This window comes from Ruditapes philippinarum, unplaced genomic scaffold (assembly GCF_026571515.1).
Source record: "Ruditapes philippinarum isolate M1 unplaced genomic scaffold, ASM2657151v2 ctg4765_1_1_1_1, whole genome shotgun sequence".
Lineage (NCBI taxonomy): Eukaryota > Metazoa > Mollusca > Bivalvia > Venerida > Veneridae > Ruditapes > Ruditapes philippinarum.
In genome coordinates, this window is record NW_026858755.1 from 26,514 (window position 1) to 51,397 (window position 24,884).

Sequence of the window (24,884 nt, forward strand, 5' to 3'; positions counted from 1 at the left end):
CTAAACAAACTAAAATTATTAATTCTAATAAGTTAATCAAACAGACTCTTTTAATACGGCAGTGACTCGTCTATATGAAAAATGTTTTGTTTTTTTGTTTTTTTGTTTTTTTTTGCTTTGTTTTATGTTGTTTTTGTTTTTTGTTGTCGGTCTGTTGTTGTTGTTTTTTTGGTTGGGCTTTATGTTGCACCAACACAGTATACGTCATATGTCAACTTTCCAGCTTTACTGGTGGGGGAAGACATCCAGTACCCTTTTGTGCTTTATTCAGGTACATATGGGCACTTAAAGTAAAACTAAGCTAGCTGGATAGCTAAACAAGAGGGCCATGATGGCCCTAGATCGCTCACCTGACTCATCAAACTCATCAAAATAATTACCTAGATAAGCATTCTGACCAAGTCTCATGACAGGTGAGTCAAAAATGTGACCACTACAGTGTTAACAAGGATTATCCATATTTAAGCAGTGCGACCTAGTTTTTTACCCAGGTGACACATATTCAAACTTGACCTAGAAATCATCAAAACAAACTTTCAGACCAATTTCCAGGATATTTGGATCAAAACAGTAGCAACTAGAGTGTTAACAAGATTTTTCTATTTTTAGCTCCTGTGACCTAGTTTTTCATCCGAGATGTCCCATGTTCGATTTATTTCCAGCAATGACCTAGACAAGTTTTCTGACCAAGTTTGATGACAATTGAGTCAAAATTGTGACCACTAGAGTGTTAACAAGGTTTTTCTATTTTTAGTTCCGGTGACCTACTTTTCATCCGAGATGACCCATGTTCGAACTCATCCGAGCTATCACCTAGACAAGCATCTTGATCAAGTTTGAGGATGATTGGGTCAAAAATGTGACCGCTAGAGTGTTAACAAGGTTTTTCTATTTTTAGCTCCGGTGACCTACTTTTTCATCCGAGATGACCCATGTTCAAACTCATCCGAGCTATCACCTAGACAAACATCTTGACAAAGTTTGATGATGACTGATGCAAAAATGTGACCGCTAGAGTGTTAACAAGGTTTTTCTATTTTTAGCTCCGGTGACCTACTTTTTCATCCGAGATGACCCATGTTCAAACTCATTCGAGCTATCACATAGACAAACATCTTGACAAAGTTTGATGATGACTGATGCAAAAATGTGACCGCTAGAGTGTTCACAAGGTTATTCTATTTTTAGCTCCGGTGACCTACTTTTTCATCCGAGATGACCCATGTTCAAACTCATCTGAGCTATCACCTAGACAAGCATCTTGACCAAGTTTGATGATGATTGATGCAAAAATGTGACCGCTAGAGTGTTAACAAGGTTTTTCTATTTTTAGCTCCGGTGACCTACTTTTTCATCCGAGATGACCAATGTTCGAACTCATCCAAGCTATCAACTAGATAAGCATCCTGACCAAGTTTGATGATGATTGATGGACAAATGTGACCGCTAGAGTGTTAACAAGGTTTTTCTATTTATAGCTCCGGTGACCTAGTTTTTCATCCGAGATAACCCATATTCGAATCATCCGAGCTATTATCTAACATAGCATCCTGACAAAGTTTGATGATGATTGGGTCAAAAATGTGACCACTAGAGTGTTCACAAGGTTTTTCTATTTTTAGCTCCGGTGACCTAGTTTTTCATCAGAGATGACCCATGTTCGAACTCATCCAAGCAATTGACTAGACAAGCAATCTGACCAAATTTGATGAAGATTGGTTCAAAAATGTGACCACTAGAGTGTTCACAAGGTTTTTCTATTAATAGCTCCTGTGACCTACTTTTTCATTCGAGATGACCCATGTTCGAACTCATCCGAGCTATCACCGAGACAAACATCCTGGCCAAGTTTGAGGATGATTGGGTCAAAAATGTGACCTCTAGAGTGTTCACAAGGTTTTTCTATTTTTAGCTCTTCTGACCTAGTTTTTCATCCGAGATGAGCCATGTTCGAACTCATCCGAGCTTTCAACGAGATAAGCATCCTGACCAAGTTTGATGATGATTGAGGCAAAACTGCGACCGCTAGAGTGTTCACAAGCAATTGTGGACGTACGACGGACGACGGACGGACGGACGACGGACATTCAACGATCCTAAAAGCTCACCCTGAGCAAGCTCAGGTGAGCTAAAAAGTTATCTACTCAAAAGATGTTCTACTAAATAATCTTAATTATCTGTTGATCACTGATAAAACCTTACTATGCAAAATATCTGTCCATCTTTCAACATGGCCAAATCAATTAATAATTTCAAGAGAAAATTTCAAAATATATATTGACTGAATAGCATACATTGCAGACCATGATCAGACTGTACAAATGTGCTGGATGATTTTGGTTGCACTGGTTGCATGGGAAAAATCAGTCAGATTACAGATTAACATAATAAGTCTACCTCCAGCAGATGCGGATTCAGGAGCTTTGGTCACTGGTGTAACGACCCCACATTTACGATTACAAGCTTCTTCAGAGACAAAGTTGTTGGCTGATCCACCACATCCCCCGTAAACAAACATCTCACAAACATCAGTTTCAGCATTGTATGTCCAGTTTTCCATGTAGGCCAAACAACGAATATCAGATTGATATGTAAGTGGTCTACACACCCCTGTAGAATACGAAATAAGGTTTTAAGCCCTTAGAATTGTGGAACTAAGTCCACAGAGCCTTTGCCATCAATAAAGGAATCAGGTCAGTGTGCTCATCAATGCACTCTGACTAGGCTTCATATTGTTGGCATAGAACAGACTGATCCAGAATAGAAATCAAGTAGTATGAGGGTTTAAAGGATAAAGAACTTACTATTTTAATAAAATTATCTTCGAATACATACATCTATGCTAAAGATCCGATAAATTAGACCAATTATGCATGCCACAGGTTATATACATGTTTGTTTCCTGTTTATAAAGGCAGAAGTAAAGGCTTAGGTTACTGTATTTTTAAAATGTAATATATATTACACTGATTCAACAAAGATTAAAATACAATAAGCAAAACTGCAACTTTCAATCTGGACAAAGCTATTCACCACTTTCAGGTAACATTTTAAAATATGTAGTGACTGAATAGCTAACAGTGCGGACTATGATCAAACGCCACAGATGCGCTGTCTGATGTTGGTCTGCTCTAGTTGTATGGATAGAATCATTTGCTACTTCTGAATAGGCTAAATAAAGAAATGAGACATACTCTCTCTGTTGCAGTAAGCCTCACATTCTGATTGGCTGTTGAAATTGTTCTGGTTGTTATTACATTCACCATTTGGCACTTCCTTACATTGTCCACTTGACTTCTCATAATACCAGTATGGACCGCTACCTCTCTTTGTACATGGTGTTTGAAGAGGGAGAGTACAAACATCTGATACTACTAAAATAAAGACAATATGCATGATTGTGTAATATTCAAGGCAAAACATCACAAAATGGTAATTCCTGGCAAGAAATGATGAAATACAGATTCATGAGAAAACTCGAAATACATATTTATGAGAAAACATGAAATACATAATACATATTTATGAGAAAACATGAATTACATTTTTATGAGAAACCATGAAAATTTACACATTCAAGAGAAAACATAAAATACACATTCAAGAGAAAACATAAAATACACATTCAAGAGAAAACATAAAATACACATTCAAGAGAAAATATAAAATACACATCCATGAGAAAACATGATATACATTTTCCTGAGAAAACATGAAATACATATCCATGAGTAAACATGAATTACATATTCATTATTAACACATTTATTGCAAATTCCGATTATCATAGTTACATGCATTGAACACACACAATTTTATATAAATTAAGCCAGGTATTTTCAAAACAAATCAACAAATAAAATATGTATACATGTAACTCAAAATCAAAATATTTTTATTGTCCTTTAATGAATGTAACTATATTTCTATTTCACCTAATATAATTATCCTTTAATTATTGTATATTCAAAATGTAAAATGTACCTCTTGGGCGTGGTTCCTCTGCCAATGGTGAGTTACAGACTCCACCCCCACAAGAATCTTTACAACATTTTCTTAAATCCTGACACTCATAATCCTGAGAGCATTCATTCTGACATGTTGAGCTGGTTCCATCTTCAGCGAGTGGACAGTATCCAGTTTTCACTAAAATAATTAAGCCAGGTACCATGGTTATTTAAGTTATATAATACCTCACATAGTGAAGAAATATTTAAAATCAAACTTCAAAATAACATGTACATAATAAATAAAATGTATACATGTTTTAGATAAGTTACTATAGTATGAATAAATTTCATATTTTTATCAACATACATTTCTACCCTATTATTGTGTATTTGGACACATTATAAAATTATCTTATTTTTTATACAGTGAGTGGAAATATATTTGCATAAATCACATTTTTTTGTTTCTTTGAAATAAGTTTAATATTTCAAACCAAACACTTAATTGAGGTGCTTTAATTGTTGTCTAAGTGAGAAAGCATAAAATAAACTTCCAAATAAAGATCACATAATTAATGAAAACTTGCAACAAATAGCTAGAATTTTAGTTTTCCAATCGTTTAAAGTGCAAAATATAGTGACCATTTTGAGAGACAAGGCCACTTGTATCCCTCTTTATAGATAATTCAACCTGCACTATTATTCCCTGCGGTCTGGAGACCGCAGGGTATTGGTACGCGTTTAACTTTTGAGGCATGGAGGAGCACGTGACCTGTTTTCGGTACATGGAGGAGCATGTGATCTGTAAACCGTACATGATTGGTTAATTGACCTTTTCGAAAACCTAGTTAAATACCGTTTGCCGGTACGTTACGGATTTACCTGTAGGGAATTAGTCCGAATTACACCTAATTACGAACAAAAACTATTACGTGATATTTCTAATTTTCTATAATTATTTTACCGTTTAAGGTGGAAAAACTTGAACGATGTGTTTGAAAATTATCAATGTTTCTTTAATATCTATCTCAAATTTTACAAACACTGAAAATCTACAAAATTAAAATATTCGTAGTGGTATCTGCCATAATAAAAAGAGATATTTTCTGCGTAAACTTGTGTGTTTACTTTATTTATTCTTGCTCGGAATTTTTCATAAAATGGTAGTCCTATTAAAAAGAAATAATTGTTTTATGTACGACCATCTCCGATCTTCAACGGTCACCAGTTTCCAAAGAACTTCTTCTATATTGATCATTTATTCAATTGTCAACTATATTCCTGATACAAAACGTTAATAATTTACCCCCCCCCCCCGCCCCCCACCCCAAATAATGTTGAAAATAGTTAAATGAAATATCTTTATATCATTAAAATGTTCACCGCAGGAAACCATTTTACTTGTGATATCATCTGGTTTGATAATATTACATTCATTGGACAAACAAAATACCAACTACAATAACAACTACTGCAATATAACAAGTAAAACAGAGATACCTGTATTCAATAAATTAACATGGTTCAAACTTTTAGAGTTATCTTTAAAAGAATACAAGAAACTGACCTCTGGATGGGTATCTTGTAACTGGTCGCTCAACTCGAACATCTCGGCAAGCTTCCATACAGGTAGTCTCATCGGCAAAGTTGTTACGGTTACCTTGACAACCACCATAGGAGAATGGAAAGCAACGGCCTTGAGTAGCATCATAGTAGTAACGTCGCATATTGCCACGACATGGACCCGCCTCCTGGCTCAACTGACAGTCATCTAATAATGCAAGAAAATGTTGAAGTCAAATTTAAATACGAGGGACTAAACATGAAACATATAATATTTCTAAATACAGTTAAACCTGCGTTCAAGAACACATCTGAAGGGTTATGCCCACTTTTAATTCAAATTTATGGGATTTTAATCTCAGACCACCAAATAATTGCACCCTTATGGTATTTCAACCTCAGACAACTAAAAAATAGCAGCCACTAGTATAAAGCCTATAGTCAGATTGCATGAGTAGAATAGTTTGTACCTATAAATACTGCATCTATAAGAATTAATTTCTTTGTGTCACCTTATCAATATCTTCTGTTTCTGGTTCTTATTTTGTTTGTTTGTTTGTTTGGTTGAGCATATGGTGACTATCCAGATTTTTAAGTTGATTAGACACCAGGTGCACCAAACTATATTACTTCAGACACAATGAGGCATCTAGGTAGAACATATAATGACCTTTTACAGCCTAGCTGAATACCTTCTGCACATGAAATAATCCTAAGTGGTAACAGGACAGTGATTACAGATCAATGACCTTAACCTTAAGTCCACAAAAGCCCAGTGTTCTAGATCTATTTATAGCTTTACAAAAAATATATTTCTGTTCTTATCCATTAAATGGATAATAAATTTCTCATGTTAAGAAATATAATTTTAGCGTATATATGTTCATGTTTGACAAAAAGAGGCAGAAAAAGTACAACAAAATCCTATATCTCACCTTCCCTGTCTCTACCAGCTCGTAGACTACAGTAAGAGATACATTGGTCTTCTGTTTCAAAGTTGTTGTGGTTACCAAGGCAACCACCAAATGTGAAGGGTTCACATTTCATCGTGGTCATGTTGTATGCGTATTTGGTCATCATACGTCTACACGGTCCTACATCTGGTGTATGCTCGCATATCGGTTCTAAACAAGAACAAGATATCTTTGTAAAACATGTATGCACCCTATCGGCAGCCAATTAGTCATGTGATGAGGTTATAATGCATGACTTTTGACCCAGTAAACAAAAATAATAAGGGTTATCTACTGGTCATGACTAGTCACAAGGTAATTATAATTGTGACCCCATAGGTTGTTGTGTTCAGCAATTTAAGTTTTTACAAATCTTACCAAATAATATATGCATAAATTTTATGAATCATGTAGGCCTCATTAATGACAGCCAAGTTGTTATATTACATAAGACCTTCAAATGTGTATACCAAAAGCATTTTTAATTGAAAAAGAAATCAAGGGCAATTTAGTTGTTGAGTTATTGGTCAAATATGTAGTTGTTGTAGAAAAAATTTCCTTTATCTATATTTGGTGCAAATTCCAAACCTGATTTAGTTCTTCTTAAGCATTCCTATATTTTGAAATTTATTTTAGCTAACCAAATTTCATTACAAAAAAGAAGTATTTAAATAAATAGATTATATAATTATGCATATGAATTAAAATAAGAAAGAGTAAAATATCAGAAAGTAATTAATCAAGCATGCAGAAAAAAGCAACAACAAAAAAGCGAGAAAAAAAATAGAAAAAAATACAAAAACTATTTTTGTGCAGGATTTAAAGCAGTTTTCAAATGGAAACATGGAAGAAAAAAATAATTCATTCCTTTCTCGTAAAGCTGAAAAGCATTTTTTTTTTTCACATGCAGAAAAGAACAATTAGGAACAGAAATACAACTTGCAATTTTACTTGACAAGATCTTAAACCACAAGTTGCTAGACATTTAATTAATCGAGAAAATGCAATTTTGAAGCCCCTGACTCCGTCATTTTGACACTTCACTGTACCAATAACAGAAAATCTAAACTCGAGTATTTGAAAAGTGCTACTTCACTGTATCTGCAGGGAAAAAGAGGCGTGACTACTGAATATAAGTAATTATTGTGCTCTGTCTGAAGAAGAAAGTCCATTTTTGGAGAAAACAAGATTGCATTTGTGAAAAATGCTATGCCACCGCATTAATACAACACTAAATAGTAATGTAGGAACACAGTATTTTTGTTTCTATACAATTGAAGATTGCCATAATGCATAGATCATTGACCTATCTAATTGTTATTAGTTATTATCAGATTAATACCTTAAGACCAGAAGAATTTTAATTTTTTACTTTATGACAAAGTGACTGAAAATCAATGACCCCCGGGGCGGGGCCAATTTTGACCCCAAGGCTATAATTTGAACAATCTTGCTAGGGGTTTACTACACAATGTTTCATGCAAAATATCTAGCCTCTAGCCTTTATCAAATACAGAAGATGTTTTTTTTTTAATTTTTTACTATATACATGAAAGGAAAACCTATGATATATAGGGGCGGGGCTAATTTTGACACTAGAGGCAAAATTTGAACAACTTTGGTAGAGTACCTATAGATGATAACATATACCAAATACCAAAGCTCTAAGCCTTGTTCCTTTAGACAAGAAGGTATTTTAAGCTTTAACTATATGTACATATAGTGAAAATCAATGACCCCCAGGGCAGGGCCAATTTTGACCCCAGGGCTATCATTAAAACAATTTTGGTAGAAGTTAACTACACAATGTTTCATACAAAATATCTAACTTCTAGCCTTTGTCAATTTCAAGAAGATTATTTTTTAAGTTTTTACTATATACATATAAGGAAATTATGACCCCCGGGGCGGGATTATTTTGACGTTGGAGGTAAATTTGAACAACTTATGTAGAGTACCTTTAGATTATATCATATACCAAATATCAAAGCTCTAAGCCTTGTACCTTCAGACAAGAAGGTATTTTAAGTTTTTACTATATGTACATATAGTGAAAATCAATGACCCAGGGTTATAATTTGAATAATCTTGGTAGAGTTTAACTACACAATGTTTAATGCAAAATATCTAACCTCTAGCCTTTGGCAATTTCAAGAGGATGATTTTTTAAGTTTTTACTATATACATTAAGTAAAAATTATGACCCCCTGGGCGGGGCTACTTTTTACGCTAGAGGTAAAATTTGAACAACATTGGCAGAGTACCTATAGATCTGATATCATATACCAAATATCAAATCTCTAACCCTTGTATCTTCAGACAAGAAGGTATTTCAAGTTTTTACTATATGTACATATAGTGAAAATCAATGACCCCCGGGGCGGGGCCAATTTTGACCCCAAGGCTATAATTTGAATAATCTTTGTAGAGGTCTACCAGACAATGCCTTATACAAAATATCTTTACTCCAGGCCTTGTGGGTCTTTACAAGAAGATTTGTTTAATTTATTCTTATAATTCCTTTTGGTTTTCTGCATGGAATGTTTTTCTTTGAACAACTTTGGAAGCCCTTTACCCAAGGATCAATCCTGCCAAATTTGGTTGAAATTGGACTAGTGGTTTTTCACAAGAAGATTTCACACACGCACACGCACACACACACACGGTTGAATCGCTATATGCCACCGTATCGCAGATGCTGCGGTGGCATAAAAATGATAAAAAAAAGGGTTTCATAAATGAGCCACGCCATGACAAAAGCAACATAATGCGTTTGCGACCAGCATGGTTCTAGACCAGCCTGCGCATCCGCGCAGTCTGATCAGGATCCATGCTGTTCGTTATCAGTTTCTCTACTTGTAATAGTGTTTGTAAACGAACAGCATGGATTCCGATCAGGCTGCGCGGATGCGCAGGCTGGTCTGGATTCATGCTGGTCGCAAACGCATTATGTTGGTTATGTCATGGCGCGGCTAAAATATATGAAATAAGAAGCAGAAGCAGCAGACGGGCAAGAAGATTTTCTGGATTCTCTTCCAGAGCTTTACAACACAACACAAATGACCGACAACTTAATAAATCACTTTTTAGTACTCTTCCTGGAATTAATCAGTATTATTGCCATATCAGAAACAAAGCATTGAGTTGTGTAGACTCAAACCAAATATCTTCTTGTGTTAGAAAGGTGAACATTAACCATCCTTGATAATTGGTAATCTTCAGTTGATGAACATTAAATTTATTAAATTGCTGATATTTGATGGAATGAAAACATTTATGAAGAAGTTATAAAATTCATGTACATTTTGTATTTTTAAACTTAGTGTCAAATTTGTTCAAGCAAAAATTAGAAAAAAAAACAACTTTTAAGAAGATTTTGAAAATATTAAATAAAATAATAAAATTAGAAATTAGAGGGTCATTCTATGTGCCATATTTTGTATAGCAAAATTCCACTCGATAAAAATTAACCTATCTTTTGTAAACCAAAAATTCATTGGATAAATAATGATTAACCTATCTTTTGTATAGCAAAATTTCATTGGATAATTAATGATATACCTATCTTTTGTATAGCACAATTTCATTGGATAATTAATGATTAACCTATCTTTTGTGTAGCAAAAATTTCATTGGAAAATAATTTACCTATCTTTTGTATATCAAAATTTCATTGGATAATTAATGATTGACCTATCTTTTGTATAGCAAAATTTCATTGGATAATTAATGATTAACCTATATTTTGTATAGCACAATTTCATTGGATAATTAATGATTAACCTATCTTTTGTATAGCAAAATTTCATTGGATAATTAATGATTAACCTATATTTTGTATAGCACAATTTCATTGGATAATTAATGATTAACCTATCTTTTGTATAGCAAAATTTCATTGGATAATAATTAACCTGTCATTTCAAGTTGATGATTTGCATTTTAAGATATCCAGGGAAAAATTAATACAATAGAATGTAAACAATATATACATTAAATACAAAATACTAAAAGTACTGCTACACAATATTTTTTGTATATACATGTACAACACTTAATAATTGTATAGGGCAAGCAAGGTTGTTGAAGCTATGATGACAACACTTAGCTTGTACAAGATAGCAAAAGGTGTTGCGGCTACAACAAGAATAAAAGCAGAAAACTGTAAAAAAATATATGCAAAACTAAATGCAACAACAGAGTATCCAGAATAATTTTGAAGCCATGGTGATGTCAGAATTAAATGAAACTTATCATAGATTTTCTATGAGGAGACAATTTAAGCCTTTTCTTGTCAATCAGTCCTGATAAATTGATTTTCCCCCCTGCTACCGTACAAACTCTGTTTACAGCACCACTAATGCAGTCATGACACCGTAACACCATTCTTGATCCAGCTCCATGCAGGCTGTGACAGTAAGAGAATTCTTAAGCTGTTGTAAGCAAACAAGTCATAAGGATGCTTTTCCTAAGTAACCGTTACATATATCGCATCTGTTGTAATACCAACTGTACAACAACAAAAATACATGACAATATCCGAAAACCAGCAGTTGTGCTTAACAGAGGTAAATGTACGGTAAAGCTTGTTTCTCCATCGATTCAACAAATTGGCTTTTCATATTCAAATTCAACATTCCAAGATTTTCAATACTTTTTTTTGCACATTTGTATTTGAAGGAATATCAACAAATTGTTTCCCATCATTCCATAGAAAACCAGTTTGTCATAGAAAGGAAATTTTCTCAAACATTTTTTGTTTCATGCTTTCTTAAATCTCAAAATTGCAGTTATGTTTTATGTCACCAGCAGTATTTCATGAACTGCAATATCAAAATAAGCCAAAAAAATTGTCTGGCATTGTCATTAAATCTAGTTGTATGCTAGCCACATGTAAAATAGATTAAACTAGATTCTCTACGCTTGCTTACAGAGTTACAGCCACTCTGATAACATTTCAAATATTAATAATTTTCCCACAATTCATTATAATGATAAGATTAAACATTAGATATTTCTACATAATATGTTGTAAAAATTAATGAACCAAATCTTACCAATTTCAGAACATTCAGAAATGTTATTTCAAATTATTTTCCCATATTCTTTGATTGTACCAGTTCCTTAATGACAAGGGTTTCGTTAACATGTCTCATGTAAACACTTATTCAATTTGTTTCATAAGCTTATTGAGTTAAGACAGTTTTATTGAACACAAAGTTTCTCATTTATCACAAAGAGAGTCCCTTTTCTCCTATTTGTATCTTATACTTCTAATTCCCAGATCTGAGACTGAATTATTGTTACTTTTCCAATGGATTTTTATTATTGACACTGACTTCACCATGGTTTGTTTATTCCGGTAAAAACCCTGTACCTCTTACTACTACGGCGGTTTGACACGCCGTTGCACATTCCTCTGCAGTTTTAAACCGATTAGTATTGCCCTCGCAACCACCAAACCAGAATTTATCGCATTTGTTTTCACGCATGTTAAAGTACCACATGACTGTATATTCTTTGCATGGACCAATGTTCTTGGCAAGATGACACATAACTGTTGGTGGGGGGAAGAAGTATTATTACACATGTTTCAATGTACAAACAGAGTATGGTGGGTGAAAAGTGCCATCTTTCCTATGTTCTTTAATGAAAATTTTAATGCAATAAAAATACAAATAAAGCTCAAGAACAAAACCAATAAATTTCTAAATTTCTAAAACGAACTTGTCCATCTTCCATTTTCTGGAATTGTCCATTTTGTTTTTTGGGATATCAAGATGAAAACTTTGTCAGCGTAGTCAGACTACACAAATGTGCAGGCTGCCCAGGCTCTATATTGGTTGCAAATGCTAAACACTTTTAGTTCCAGCATGTTAAAGGTTAATGAATAAAAGACAGCACTTATCACTCACACAAGAACAAAGAAATAGATCCAAACTAGAAATGACACGGATGCCCCCACACGCCACTGTTCTGTCAATCTTATAACTCTAGGTCAAATATTTGTTGGACTACATGTGCCACAAGTTGAAAACTAAAAATCAACAAAGGGCCATAATTCTGTTAAATTTGGTCGCAGCAAAAATTCCTTCCTTTACTACCATCTACACATTAAGGTTGTTAATCCCTGGAAGTTTAAGCAAAATCTGCCATCCGGTTTAAGAGGAGTTGCGTTCACAAAATTTCTACATAGTATATAGTGAAAAAAATCAACAAAGGGCCATAATTCTGTTAAATTTGGTCGCAGCAAAAATTCCTTCCTTTACTACCATCTACACATTAAGGTTGTTAATCCCTCAAAGTTTAAGCAAAATCTGCCATCCGGTTTAAGAGGAGTTGCGTTCACAAAATTTCTACATAGTATATAGTGAAAAAATCAACAAAGGGCCATAATTCTGTTAAATTTGGTCGCAGCTTTACTACCATCTACACATTAAGGTTGTTCATCCCTGGAAGTTTAAGCAAAATCTGCCATCCGGTTTAAGGGGAGTTGCGGTCACAAATTTCTACATAGAATATAGTGAAAAAATCAACAAAAGGCCATAATTCTCTTAAATTTGGTCGCAGCGAAAATTCCTTCCTTTACTACCATCTACACATTAAGGTTGTTCATCCCTGTAAGTTTAAGCAAAATCTGCCATCCGGTTTAAAAGGAGTTGCGTTCACAAGATTTCGGGACGTACGGACGGACTGACGGACAGACGGACGGACGGACAAGTACAACGCTATATGCTCCCACATTGTGGGAGCATAAAAAGATTTGCTGTTTGGTTAAATCATTCTACAGCTATGTTTATGAATTATTGAAACAGTTGTTCAATATTCATTGTTAAACAATTGCTTAGAGTCCTGTAAAAAAGTGACTTTTTTCTTTTTAGAATTTCCCTTAGTCATATGATACAGTGAAATTACTAAACTTCATATCAACAAATACATTAGCATTCTTTACGATAAAACATGACTTATTCAAAATGTAAAACAACTCTAAAAATAGAAAGGCTTTCAATTGGTCACCTTCAATTTTTTTTTATTCAGAAAGATCCAATCAGATAACAGGATTTAAATACTAGTAAAAGTAGTTTCAAAACTACTTATTTCACAGGACAAATACATTTATTCCTTATTCGTTCTTATTTTTTGTACTGAACAGAAAATGTTACTTTCATAAGAAAGTAAAAAAGAGAAGTGACCTAAAACTGCTAAATTTTAATAGAATAAAATGATCATATTAAATACATGTTGTTATTGAGATGGCAGTTCATTTTAAATATTTCTCTATTTCAAAAGCTATACGATTAGTTTATACTAATTCCTTATTCCCATAAGGAAACTTGTTTTCAAACATGTCTCAGAAATATTATAGCTGTACAATTCCTGACATTTGACAAGTATTGAAGAAATAACAAACAATTACAATTGATCTGTCCCAATGGCCCTGTAGCTTCAGTTAGAAGTTTCATAATTCTTGTACTTAAATATGATGACATGTATTTGTGGTGTCATGTATTTGTGTTGTCATGTATTTGTGGTGTCATGTATTTGTGGTGTCATGTATTTGTAGTGTCATGTATTTGTAGTGTCATGTATTTGTGTTGTCATATAATTGTGGTGTCATGTATTTGTGGTGTCATGTATTTGTAGTGTCATGTATTTGTAGTTGTCATATATTTGTGTTGTCATATATTTGTAGTGTCGTGTATTTATGGAGTCATGTTTTTGTGGTGTCATGTATTTGTGGTGTCATATATTTGTGGTGTCGTATATTTCTGTTGTCATATATTTGTAGTGTCATTAATTTGTATTTTCTCACTTTGTAGTGTCATGTATTTGTAGAGTCATGTATTTGTAGTGTCATATATGTGTGGTGTTATGTATCAGTGGTGTCATGTCTCAGTGGTGTCATGTATTTATCGTCTCATTTATTTGTGGTGTCATGTATCAGTGGTGTCATGTATCAGTGGTGTCATGTATTTCTGTTGTCATATATTTGTGTTGTCATATATTTGTGGTGTTATGTATCAGTGGTGTCATGTATCAGTGGTGTCATGTATCAATGGTGTCATGTTTTTTTCTGTTGTCATATATTTCTGTTGTCATATATTTGTGGTATCATGTATCAGTGGTATCATGTATCAGTGGTGTCATGTATCGGTGGTGTCATGTATTTCTGTTGTCATATATTTCTGTTGTCATATATTTGTGGTGTAATGTATCAGTGGTATCATGTATCAGTGGTCTCATGTATCAGTGGTGTCATGTATTTGTGTTGTCATATATTTGTGTTGTCATATATTTGTTGTGTCATGTATTTGTGTTGTCATGTATTTGTAGTGTCATGTATTTATGGAATCATGTATTTGTGGTGTCATGTATTTTTAGTGTCATATATTTGTAGTGTCATTTATTTGTGTTGTGATATATTTGTAGGGTCATGTATTTGTGTTGTCATGTATTTGTACTGTCGTGTATTTGTGGAGTCATGTTTTTGTGGTGTCATGTATTTGTGTTGTCATTTATTTGTGGTGTCATTTATTTGTGTTGTCATGTATTTGTACTGTCGTGTATTTGTGGTGTCATGTATTTGTGGTGTCATGTAGTTGTGTTGTCATATATTTGTAGTGTCATTTATTTGTGTTGTCATATATTTGTAGTGTCATCTATTTGTGGTGTCATGTATTTGTGTTGTCATGTATTTGTTGTGTCTTGTATTTTTCCTAAATCCTGTCGGTTTTATGGGATACTCTAAACATTCAGTTGAATATAACAATTATTAAAGCCAAAGACCATTCAGGAATCATTTTATAATGTTACATTAAATTGGTAATGCTGTATGTATTTTTAATTTCAAATAACAGACCAGCAGAATAATACAACTTGCTCAGTATTCTGAACAACATATAACTTGGCTGACAATTAAAATTTTGAATTGCTTATATTGCATCCATACAACAGGGAAAAGAAAAAAAGCTTTCCAAATTATTTCTTAGAGAATAAATTAGAAACAAGACATTTTTGGCTTTTCTGTAAGTCCAAGCTTGTGCAACAATTATGAAATTCTTAATGCAGAATTAAAACACTTAGATTCATAATATTTGTTTTCAAGTTGATTAATTCACATTAAATATCTAATTTATATTTTTATTTGAAATAAACAAAAACAAATATATTATTTCATCATTATTTCAAAAATTATTTTGAAGTAAAAATAATATAGATCTATCTATTTATTTCAAGACATGTTTTCACTAAGTATTTTTTCACAGACATCATTTAATTTACAAAAGCCTATTAAAATGTGCAGACAGAATGTCTCAGGTTGTTGTATTTCTAACATTTACAATACCAAAATTTGTAAAATTAATTTCCATTCCTGGAAAATGTAGATGCCAGCCATGTAATGGTTATTGATTGATATCGACTCAAAATAACAAAAATTTCATTTCCACAAAAGACTGAATCATTTATCAACTACTAACAAAATTTGATGCTAAAAACCTCCTGGCGGAAATTTATAGAAAATATTGCCATCAAGGAAATTGTTCTCTCCAAATTTGCAATAAAGTAACCCAGAGAGTAAATAATTTTGTAAATCACAAATCTGTTCAATATAAATCAGTTTGCAGGAAATAATTCCAATATGCAAATCTTGGGAAATTTTATCACTCCTTTTGGCCCTTTCTGACTCCATTGGGTTACTTGAAGGTTATTGTAACCTTCAAAGTTGCCAAATCAGAAAGTCACTGATCTCAACTGCATGCAATGCTTTCTGTCTAAAGTTTCTCGAGAACTTTTGCATTATTTGTTTTGTAAACTTTCTATTTTCAGATACAAGCTTGGTTCTTAGATTGAATTCTGTCTGCCATGGTGTGACTACTATTTTTTTTAAATAATTTTAATATTAAAGACCACTTGTAAGTAAGTACCAGTTTATGTTATAGCTATTGCTAAACATATATTTTACCTAAGTACAAGATAATTGACAAATATTGCTACAACTTAATAATTATTATTAAATTGATTACCCCGCCTTATCAAGGTAGATATAATTAAAACATGTTAAATTCAATTTAACAATGTGTGACAAAACAGGTTTGTTAAATCAAAGACAATGATACCACATCTACAGGAAAGTTTGGACAATAGGCAATACCTGGTAAATCAGTGCCTGTCCTATCCGATCCATCAACATTTATATCAACATCGGTGTCTGTCGTCGGTTGAGGGTCCACAATAGATATATCACAGCCCTCTTCATTAGGTCCGGTTGCCGCGGTAACACGATCTGGACAACAACCGTAACCAGTATCATTACACGGAATACCAGACCCTTCTAGTTCATCACAACCCTCTTGGTTTGGTCCTGAATATCAGACAAATAAGTTAAAACATGGGAAGATTACTTATTTCTTTTTATCTAAAATAACAAAACAACAACTTAACCAGTTAAAAATACAAAATTTATTTTAGTAAAAGTGATACATTAATTCCCCGAGTCAACTGATCATGAATATAAATAATGATACATGAGTCTGCACTGTTCCCTATTCAGTCAGTATCTATTTAATTTTTTTCTCTTAAAAATATGATGAAAGGTTATTGTAAATATTGAAAGACAAAATCCATTTATGATATTTAATATAATTAGAATATGATGACTTAACTTAATATTAACACAATCTTAGAAAATTATCAGAATGCATAAATTTCTTCATACAAATTTTAACTTTATAATACAGCACTTTGAACATGTGTAGAACATTTGTACATTAATTTCCATTCTACCAGAAAATTTATCTATCGAATTAACTTGAAATGTGTAAATTTGCCAAATAATGTCAAAAACAACCAACTAAACAACAAAAATAAAAACAAATAAACAAAATCATTTTACTTAATTATGTTAACAATGACAATGTTAACCTATTAACGCCACAATGATTCAAACAGATGATGTACAAGAGTGGCAGATAAGTACAGTGTATTGGTTATTATAATAAACCACACTCTACTAGGAAACTATATGAAAAGAGGCCATATCGCTTAAACAACAATGATAATATTCCCCACTCAGTCTGGCCCGGCCAGTTAGATTTGATTTTTTTAATGCGTTTATTTAAGCTCGCCGCTAGAAAGCCCAAACGGGAGACCGTACACTCAAGTCGGGTCATCCTAGAGCAGGGGGTTAATCCATGCGCGCGCATCCTTAAAGTTCTGATACCGCGAACACTTCATCGGCCGGTATTTCGAAGAAAAACGAGTGGTGTGAAGAAATCAGAAAAGGTGTGAATTTAATTTGTTTTGCAAAGAAGATGTCCTAACTTCTAGTTTTTATATACAAAATGTCTTGAAGTAACTCTGTCCTGTTTTGTCAGTATTTCGCGTTGAATGCGATTTTGATTCTGGAGAGTGCGTACACCCGGCGTTGAAATGTTACAGAAAATGAGCAAATATCGATTAAACTGGCTGTTTTAAACGACTGGAAGTTATCCTGTTGTAGAATTCTTTTCAAAAATATATTTTCAACCTTCGTTCCAATTCATTTTTTACTAAAAAATGTATTTAAACACACTATTTACAAAAACAGAGATAATGATATTGCGTACACTCTAAAAATATCCAGATGCTGCGTACACATAACTATGCAAATGATAGAAAGTACATTTTATCCGAAGCAGTCTATGGTTTATAAAACAATAAAGCGGATTGCATGGGTGTCCCGTTTGAAGAATTATTTAAAATCTAAATCCTAGAAAATATTTAGAATCAACATTTATTTATGCAATTTGTTTAGGTTTTTATGTAAAACCTGGTGAATAATTGTCTATCTTGATAATGTTTTTTTACTCTACATTTCAAAATAAATTACTTCTTACAGTCAAATGTATATCTTATTTTACAGTCATGTATATCTTATTTCAGAAAATGAATGTGTGAATTATTTGCCAGTTAATCTTCTCTCAGACAGCATGAGGCACGACATCGGCAAGATGGCCCCTACAATTGTGATATATGTAGTCGGAGTTCCATTACAAAACTGCAGCGTCATTCCTCTGAACGCAAGTACGAATGTAAATGCGGCAAATCGTTCAAGACATCTCATGATTTAAAACGCCATGAACAAAGAAAGAGCCAAACAAAGGAATTCAAATGTGATGACTGTGGTTTGGCCTTCTCTAATCATAAAGATATTAGTGATAACAAAGATAAGCACGAGAAGAGAAAACGTCATGAATGTGGAATGGTAAGCAAAGCATTCGGGTATAAATGCAATCTTTACAGACACTCCATGGGCAAAATACATGGTAAATTAAATTGCACAAGAAAATAGCATATATTTGTAACTTGAACTAAAAATGCTTGCAGCAAGTTATTTCTTTGGAATGCGTTCATGTTCCACGAAGTTTTAACTGTGTTTTCTTTTCATGTGTTCCTAACAGTTTTGGTATGACTGAATAGTTTTTTATTTGTTTGGGTCGTCAGACCAAACAAATAATGGTAGCGAAATTTCGAATTTCGATGCTGTTAATTGCAAATGCCGAAAGTAGTCCGTTTTTTTAAGCGGTTACTTCCCTTTATATGTACACTAACGACGAAAAATTCAGGGGAGATCACTGCGTAAAGATTGACAAATGACAGGCGCAGAAATTTTCAAGCAAAATAGTTCCCGAATGGTCGAAGATTTCTAATGTTGTTTTATTCTTTAATTATAGATATACATGCGTATAGTAAGCTCCATGATTATTTACATCTGTGTTAAACAACAGGTTTAGCGTCGAAATAATAAGAGTAACGAACCCTCATTTAGAATAATATGGTTTTCTTCAGGCCGTTTACATGCAACTTCAAATCCCAGTTAAGGTCAACTCATTTTTTTTAATTGTTTAAGTCAAATTAACATTGAAATGAATATCAGTGTTGCAATTAGTCTTATGCCAATTTACTACAGTTAAAACACCTGGAAAGCATTGGTGGCACTATACAAACACAAAATTGGTTTATAATCATACAACCTTTCACCTTTCTGACATTCTGAGACATTCACATTTGAATTCCTTTGTTTGGCTCTTTCTTTGTTCAATCATGAGATGTCTTGAACGATTTGCCGCATTTACATTCGTACTTGCGTTCAGAGGAATGACGCTGCATGAGTGTTTTCAAATTTGTAATGGTACTCCGAAAAAGCCACTTGACTACATATATCACATTTGTAGGGGCCATCATGCCCGATGTCGTGCCTCATGCTGTCTGAGAGAAGATTAAACTGGCAAAGAATTCACCACAAATCGACACACATTCATTTTCTGAAATAAGATATACATTTGACTGTTAAAAGAAGTAATTTATTTCAAAATGTAGAGTATAAAAACATTATCAAGATAGACAATTATTCACCAGTTTTAAATAAATACCTAAATAAATTGCATAAATAAATGTTAATTCTAAATATTTTCTAGGATTTAGATTAAAACGGGACACCCATGCAATCCCCTTTATCGTTTTATAACTGTTTCGGATAAAAATGCACTATCTCTATCAATTGCATAGTTATGTGTACGCAGTATCTGGATATTTTTAGAGTGTACGCAATGTCATTATCTCTGTTTTCTGTAAAAAGTGCGTTTAACTACATTTTAGTAAAAATGAATTGGAACGAAGGTTGAAAATAAATATTTTTGAAAAGGATTCTACATCAAAATAACTTCCAGCCGTTTAAAACGGCCAGTTTAATCGATATTTGCTCATTTTCTGTAACATTTCAACGCCGGGTGTACGCACTATCCAGAATCAAAATCGCATTCAACGCGAAATACTGACAAAACAGGAAAGAGTTACTTCAAGACAATTTGTATATAAAAACTGGAAGTTAGGACATCTTCTTTGCAAAACAAATTAAATTCATACCTTTTATGATTTCTTCACACCACTCGTTTTTCTTCGAAATACCGGCCGATGAAGTGTTCGCGGTATCAGAACTTTAAGGATGCGCGCGCATGGATTAACCCCCTTGTAGAGCGTCCCATCGAGATTTTTTCGTCGATGTTTTTCCAGCTTTATTGGTGGAGGAAGACCCCAGGTGCCCCTGCGGGCATTTTTTTCAGGCACGAGCGGTAGAACCACCGACCTTCCGTAAGCCAGCTGGATGGCTTCCTCACATGAAAGATTTCGACCCGCGTGAGGATCGAACCTACAGCGGTGAGGGACCTGTGATCTCAAGTCAGCGACCTTAACCACTCGGCCACGGAGAAATTTGCATTAATATTTTATAATTATATTTTTTTAATGTAATACATTAAATTCTTTGTTGTGTTGCTAATACTTTAAACTTACTGACGTTACACTCCTCAAAAATCCTATACTCAAACGTGTGTTCTGCAGTTCTACCAGAAGTCGTCGCAAAACATGAATAATTTCCCGCCAATTTGTCCGAAAAAACATCAATCTTAAACATAAGCATAAAAAACTTGAACATTAAGAATTGAATTAATATGATTTAGGATTCCGTACGAGTTAGTTTCATCTCCTGCTCATGTGGCCCATTCTCATAACCATACACTTAATTCTGCTACTGTATGCTGTACAGTCCCATTTTGATATTGTTTTATTTTAGATATTACTTTCGTACAATACAGTTTACTCGTCATTGCTTGTATGACATCAAATATGAGTATCAGGGTTATCCGAATACATGTAAAATCTGCCTTTCATTAGGTATAAATTACTGGAAAAATTCAGTAATGACCATCCTGTATCAGATAGACCTGCACTTTTAATGATTTTTATATGAAGAAGAATTACAAAGGAGGCTTTTGGCTCAATATCATTGTAACTTGGAATGAAAAACCTCATTCCGTTTATTCCGTCAACAATCTAAAGAAGAACATATTTAATATAATTGAATATTTTGATACAATGTACATGTATTTGCAATTTATTTAGCAGTAAATTTGTATCATATTCTGTGCGCGATTGAGAAAAAGATGGCCTTTCTATCATTTAGAATGAAATAATATTCATATAATCGAAATTATAATAGTATCTGTTAACGAATTTACATAATTCATATCTACAATGCTAATCAATTCATAACGCACCTGTAATATTCCACCGCGATGAGTTCCAAAACCTGCCTTTTTATTGTATGGTTCTATCATTGCTCCTTGGAAGTACCTGGAAATAAACCCTGCTGTATTAATTGACATATATGTCGGATATTTTCTATTCCTGTTTAAACTATCATAACATTAAAAACGGCCGAGTGGTTAAGGTGGTTGACTAAAACTACTTGCCTGTCACCGCTGTGGGTTCGAATCCCGACAGGGACTTTGGATTCTTTCATGCGAGGAAGTTTTTGATTTTGCGTACGGACGCCGGTGGTTCTACTCAGGTGCCCGTTCGTGCCTTAATGATACACAGAAAAGCAGCTGATCAGTAAAGCTGGAACGTCGCCATATGACCTATACTGTTTCGGTATGACGTAAAACCCAATCAAACAATCACGCAGTAAAACGTCATGTTTATCGAAATTTACCTGTACTAGTAGACTTTATGTTATTTGAAATAAAAGGCTAAATGCACGCTTAAAATATCTCATATTGAATTCATTAACTATTCTATAAAACCCTCAGATTACTACACATAGAAAAATAATATCACGTTTGTGATTTCACACCTTTTTATTATATAATGACCATGAACCAATTGATCAACATATGAATTACTTGTACATAAGAAATACGAAAATCATAGTTTCCTACATGCAAGGCATACATAGGCATGTGATTGATTTTACTTTGACTGACAGTACAACATGGTGCATTAGGCTAAGGTATATGTCTAGCTTTATGCACAACTGTCCATTTACTTATTTGTACAATTAATTACTGACTTCTTTGTCATTTTGATTGTAACGTTACAGTTCATGTTGAAAGGTCGTTGTTAACACAGACTCTTGATCTTTTCTTTGAGGCAAACGTAACTGAAGCGATTAAACAGTAAACCCCGCAATTGAAACTATTTCAACTTTGAATTGAAGTAAAGGATCTCGTATTGTTTTCAAGAAAGGGTTGATTATGCTCTTTTAGGTGGTGATCTGTACGAATCTAAAGAGATCGCTTTATTTTCTTTAAAGAAAGAAGAGAGTCATCAAGTATTCTCTAGGCTGATTTACGGTATGTATATCGACAATGTAAGTTCTTGACATGTTTTGCCTTAGAAGATGAACCTTGGGTGAAACCAACCACATGCAGGGATCGTTATAAAATTGGATGTTTTGTAATTCAATGGCGTCTCTTTTCACAATTACTTTCAGTGCAATACATGTACTAGTGAGCATAAGCTGATCGGTATCTGTGCAATATTTATTGCCTTATCTTCAACCTTTCATAAGCGAGAAAGGCTGACTTTGACCCGTAACGACATAGTAAACATTCAATTCACTTTTTCCACACTCAGTTGATTTAGTGAGTTTTCCATGTTCATTTCAATCCCTAAGTTTGGTCAGGGTTGAATAAGCAGGCGTACTTGAGCTGTCTTGGGTGGTCTATTTGACACCCAGGGCATCTTGATTTCATTTTCTTGGAAACAGTCTATAATTCATCTATGAGTAAAGTATGTAACACAAAGCTATTTATAAAACACGCAACAGTTGTGAATAGTATTGGCATCCATTTGTAGAAATCACTGATGATTTCCTGAATACTGTTGATTTCGATTACACCATGACGTTGGTGTATACACGTACCAAAAGCTATTGAGAACTTAAGGTCAATTCTTATATATCCTGTTTTATATGGTGCATTTGGCCTTCTTCGCTTCCTTGACCGGCGGTGAGATCTTAAGTTACCAAACAGAGGTCAACTTATACTTAGCTTTTGACGACGACAATTCAAAGGTGAAAATCCGACCCATAAAATTATAAACAGATGTAGTGTTTATTTGGCTATCATCAAATTTCAATATCTGTGTGTGTTTTGGCGGACCACCTCTACGGAATACTATCATTACTGACTTGCCTATCTTCACGCTCATGCCCACATTGTCAAGAAAAGACTTTATAGCGTTAAGTTGGCGTTTCAAGCTAACAAAAGTCCAGCTTGGTTGCAACATCATGAGCAAATTATAACGTAATAATATCAGGGATTTTATAACATGTATTTACATTACTTCCATTACCATAATTTTCACGAAGGTAAGTACATCATGTACATAGGTCAATTCTAATTTGAACAAAAATCAAAGGACTACTTATACATCCCTAAACTGTACCTATTTGTACAGCGTGATTGGCTTTTTTAGCGCCTAGATTGTAATACATACTTTTAACCCTTTTTAAGAGGTTATTAAACAAATAAGGATGACTAATATTATCGAAAGCCTTTGCAAAATTTACATATAATACAAAAATCTACCATTATATTTTGTCAGATATTTTTGGACAAGTGCTTGTAATGTGAATAGGTTGTCAAAAGTGGAATATTCATTTCTGAAGCCAGCTTGTGCTTCATCCGTTTTATCATTTCCCTCAGCCCTCATATACAATCGATTTTTTAATACCGATGAGTAAATTTTACAAGAAACATTTATAAATGAAATACCCCGATAATTATTGCTTGCCTTGAACACAACTTATGTATTTGACATATGATGACCGCTTTGAAACATGGTTATTCACATAATCCAACAAGTTAACGTTGGTAATATTATTATTGTGAACTTTTAACAAAAATCTAAGTATGCTTTCCGTACTAGATGATTTCGTGAGCGTTAATTTGTTTATGGCAGATAATACCTCATCTGCTGCGAAGTCCTCGATCAGCACGCCGTTATCACAGTGTTTTCGTTTACATTTCAGCCGATAATTATTCAGATTATCATCAGAATGGCTAAGCAACCGAGCAAAATGATTATGCCAGTCTAAACATGAAATATCACTACCTCTACTAGTATAAGAAGTACTGTTTTGGGTTATTTCATTAAAGAACAAGCTCCCGTTTTCAATCGGTTTGATAAAGCTTTTTCTTTACTTTAATATAAGATTAAAATTCGCTTGTTTATAAGCTTCAAGATCCTCCATTTCATTATTAGCCCTAAACTTCCTTGAAAGTCTATACTTAAATTACTCTTTCTGATCGCAAATTTTGTCCCACAAAGGTTGCCGAAATCATTTATATTGAAATTAATATTTGGAACTAAGACATGTACAATTTTAAAACACTCATTAACAAAGAAAAAACGGAATCCCTAAAAAAACGCCAAAAACACAAAATTAAAAATTTTCAGACTAGGTTTTATTGAGCGGATGCGCAGGCTGGTCTGGATCCATGCTGGTCGCAAACGCACTATGTTGGTTTTGTCGTGACGCAGCTCAAATATTGAAAGGGAACGAGAAGTTTTGCAGACAGGGGCCTACTCGGCT

General features: G+C 33.6%; 2 protein-coding genes across 2 annotated transcripts in view; both read right to left on the reverse strand.

Annotated features, from left to right (window-relative positions):
• The window catches only part of LOC132754131 (papilin-like), a 31,232-nt gene extending 19,274 nt beyond the window's left edge, over nucleotides 1-11,958 (reverse strand). The window contains exons 1-6 of the mRNA XM_060744725.1: nucleotides 11,844-11,958; nucleotides 6,449-6,637; nucleotides 5,518-5,721; nucleotides 3,985-4,146; nucleotides 3,195-3,374; nucleotides 2,398-2,610 (exon numbers count right to left, since the gene is read on the reverse strand). Coding sequence (XP_060600708.1) covers nucleotides 2,398-2,610; nucleotides 3,195-3,374; nucleotides 3,985-4,146; nucleotides 5,518-5,721; nucleotides 6,449-6,637; nucleotides 11,844-11,958 — 1,063 coding nt within the window. The remainder of the gene's footprint in view (nucleotides 1-2,397; nucleotides 2,611-3,194; nucleotides 3,375-3,984; nucleotides 4,147-5,517; nucleotides 5,722-6,448; nucleotides 6,638-11,843) is intronic.
• Nucleotides 11,959-16,548: 4,590 nt separating this feature from the next.
• Nucleotides 16,549-24,884, reverse strand: part of LOC132754125 (bone morphogenetic protein 1-like) — a 29,733-nt gene continuing 21,397 nt past the window's right edge. The window contains exons 13-15 of the mRNA XM_060744719.1: nucleotides 21,562-21,637; nucleotides 20,798-20,909; nucleotides 16,549-16,829 (exon numbers count right to left, since the gene is read on the reverse strand). Of these exons, the coding sequence (XP_060600702.1) occupies nucleotides 16,564-16,829; nucleotides 20,798-20,909; nucleotides 21,562-21,637 (454 nt within the window). The 3' untranslated portion in view covers nucleotides 16,549-16,563. The remainder of the gene's footprint in view (nucleotides 16,830-20,797; nucleotides 20,910-21,561; nucleotides 21,638-24,884) is intronic.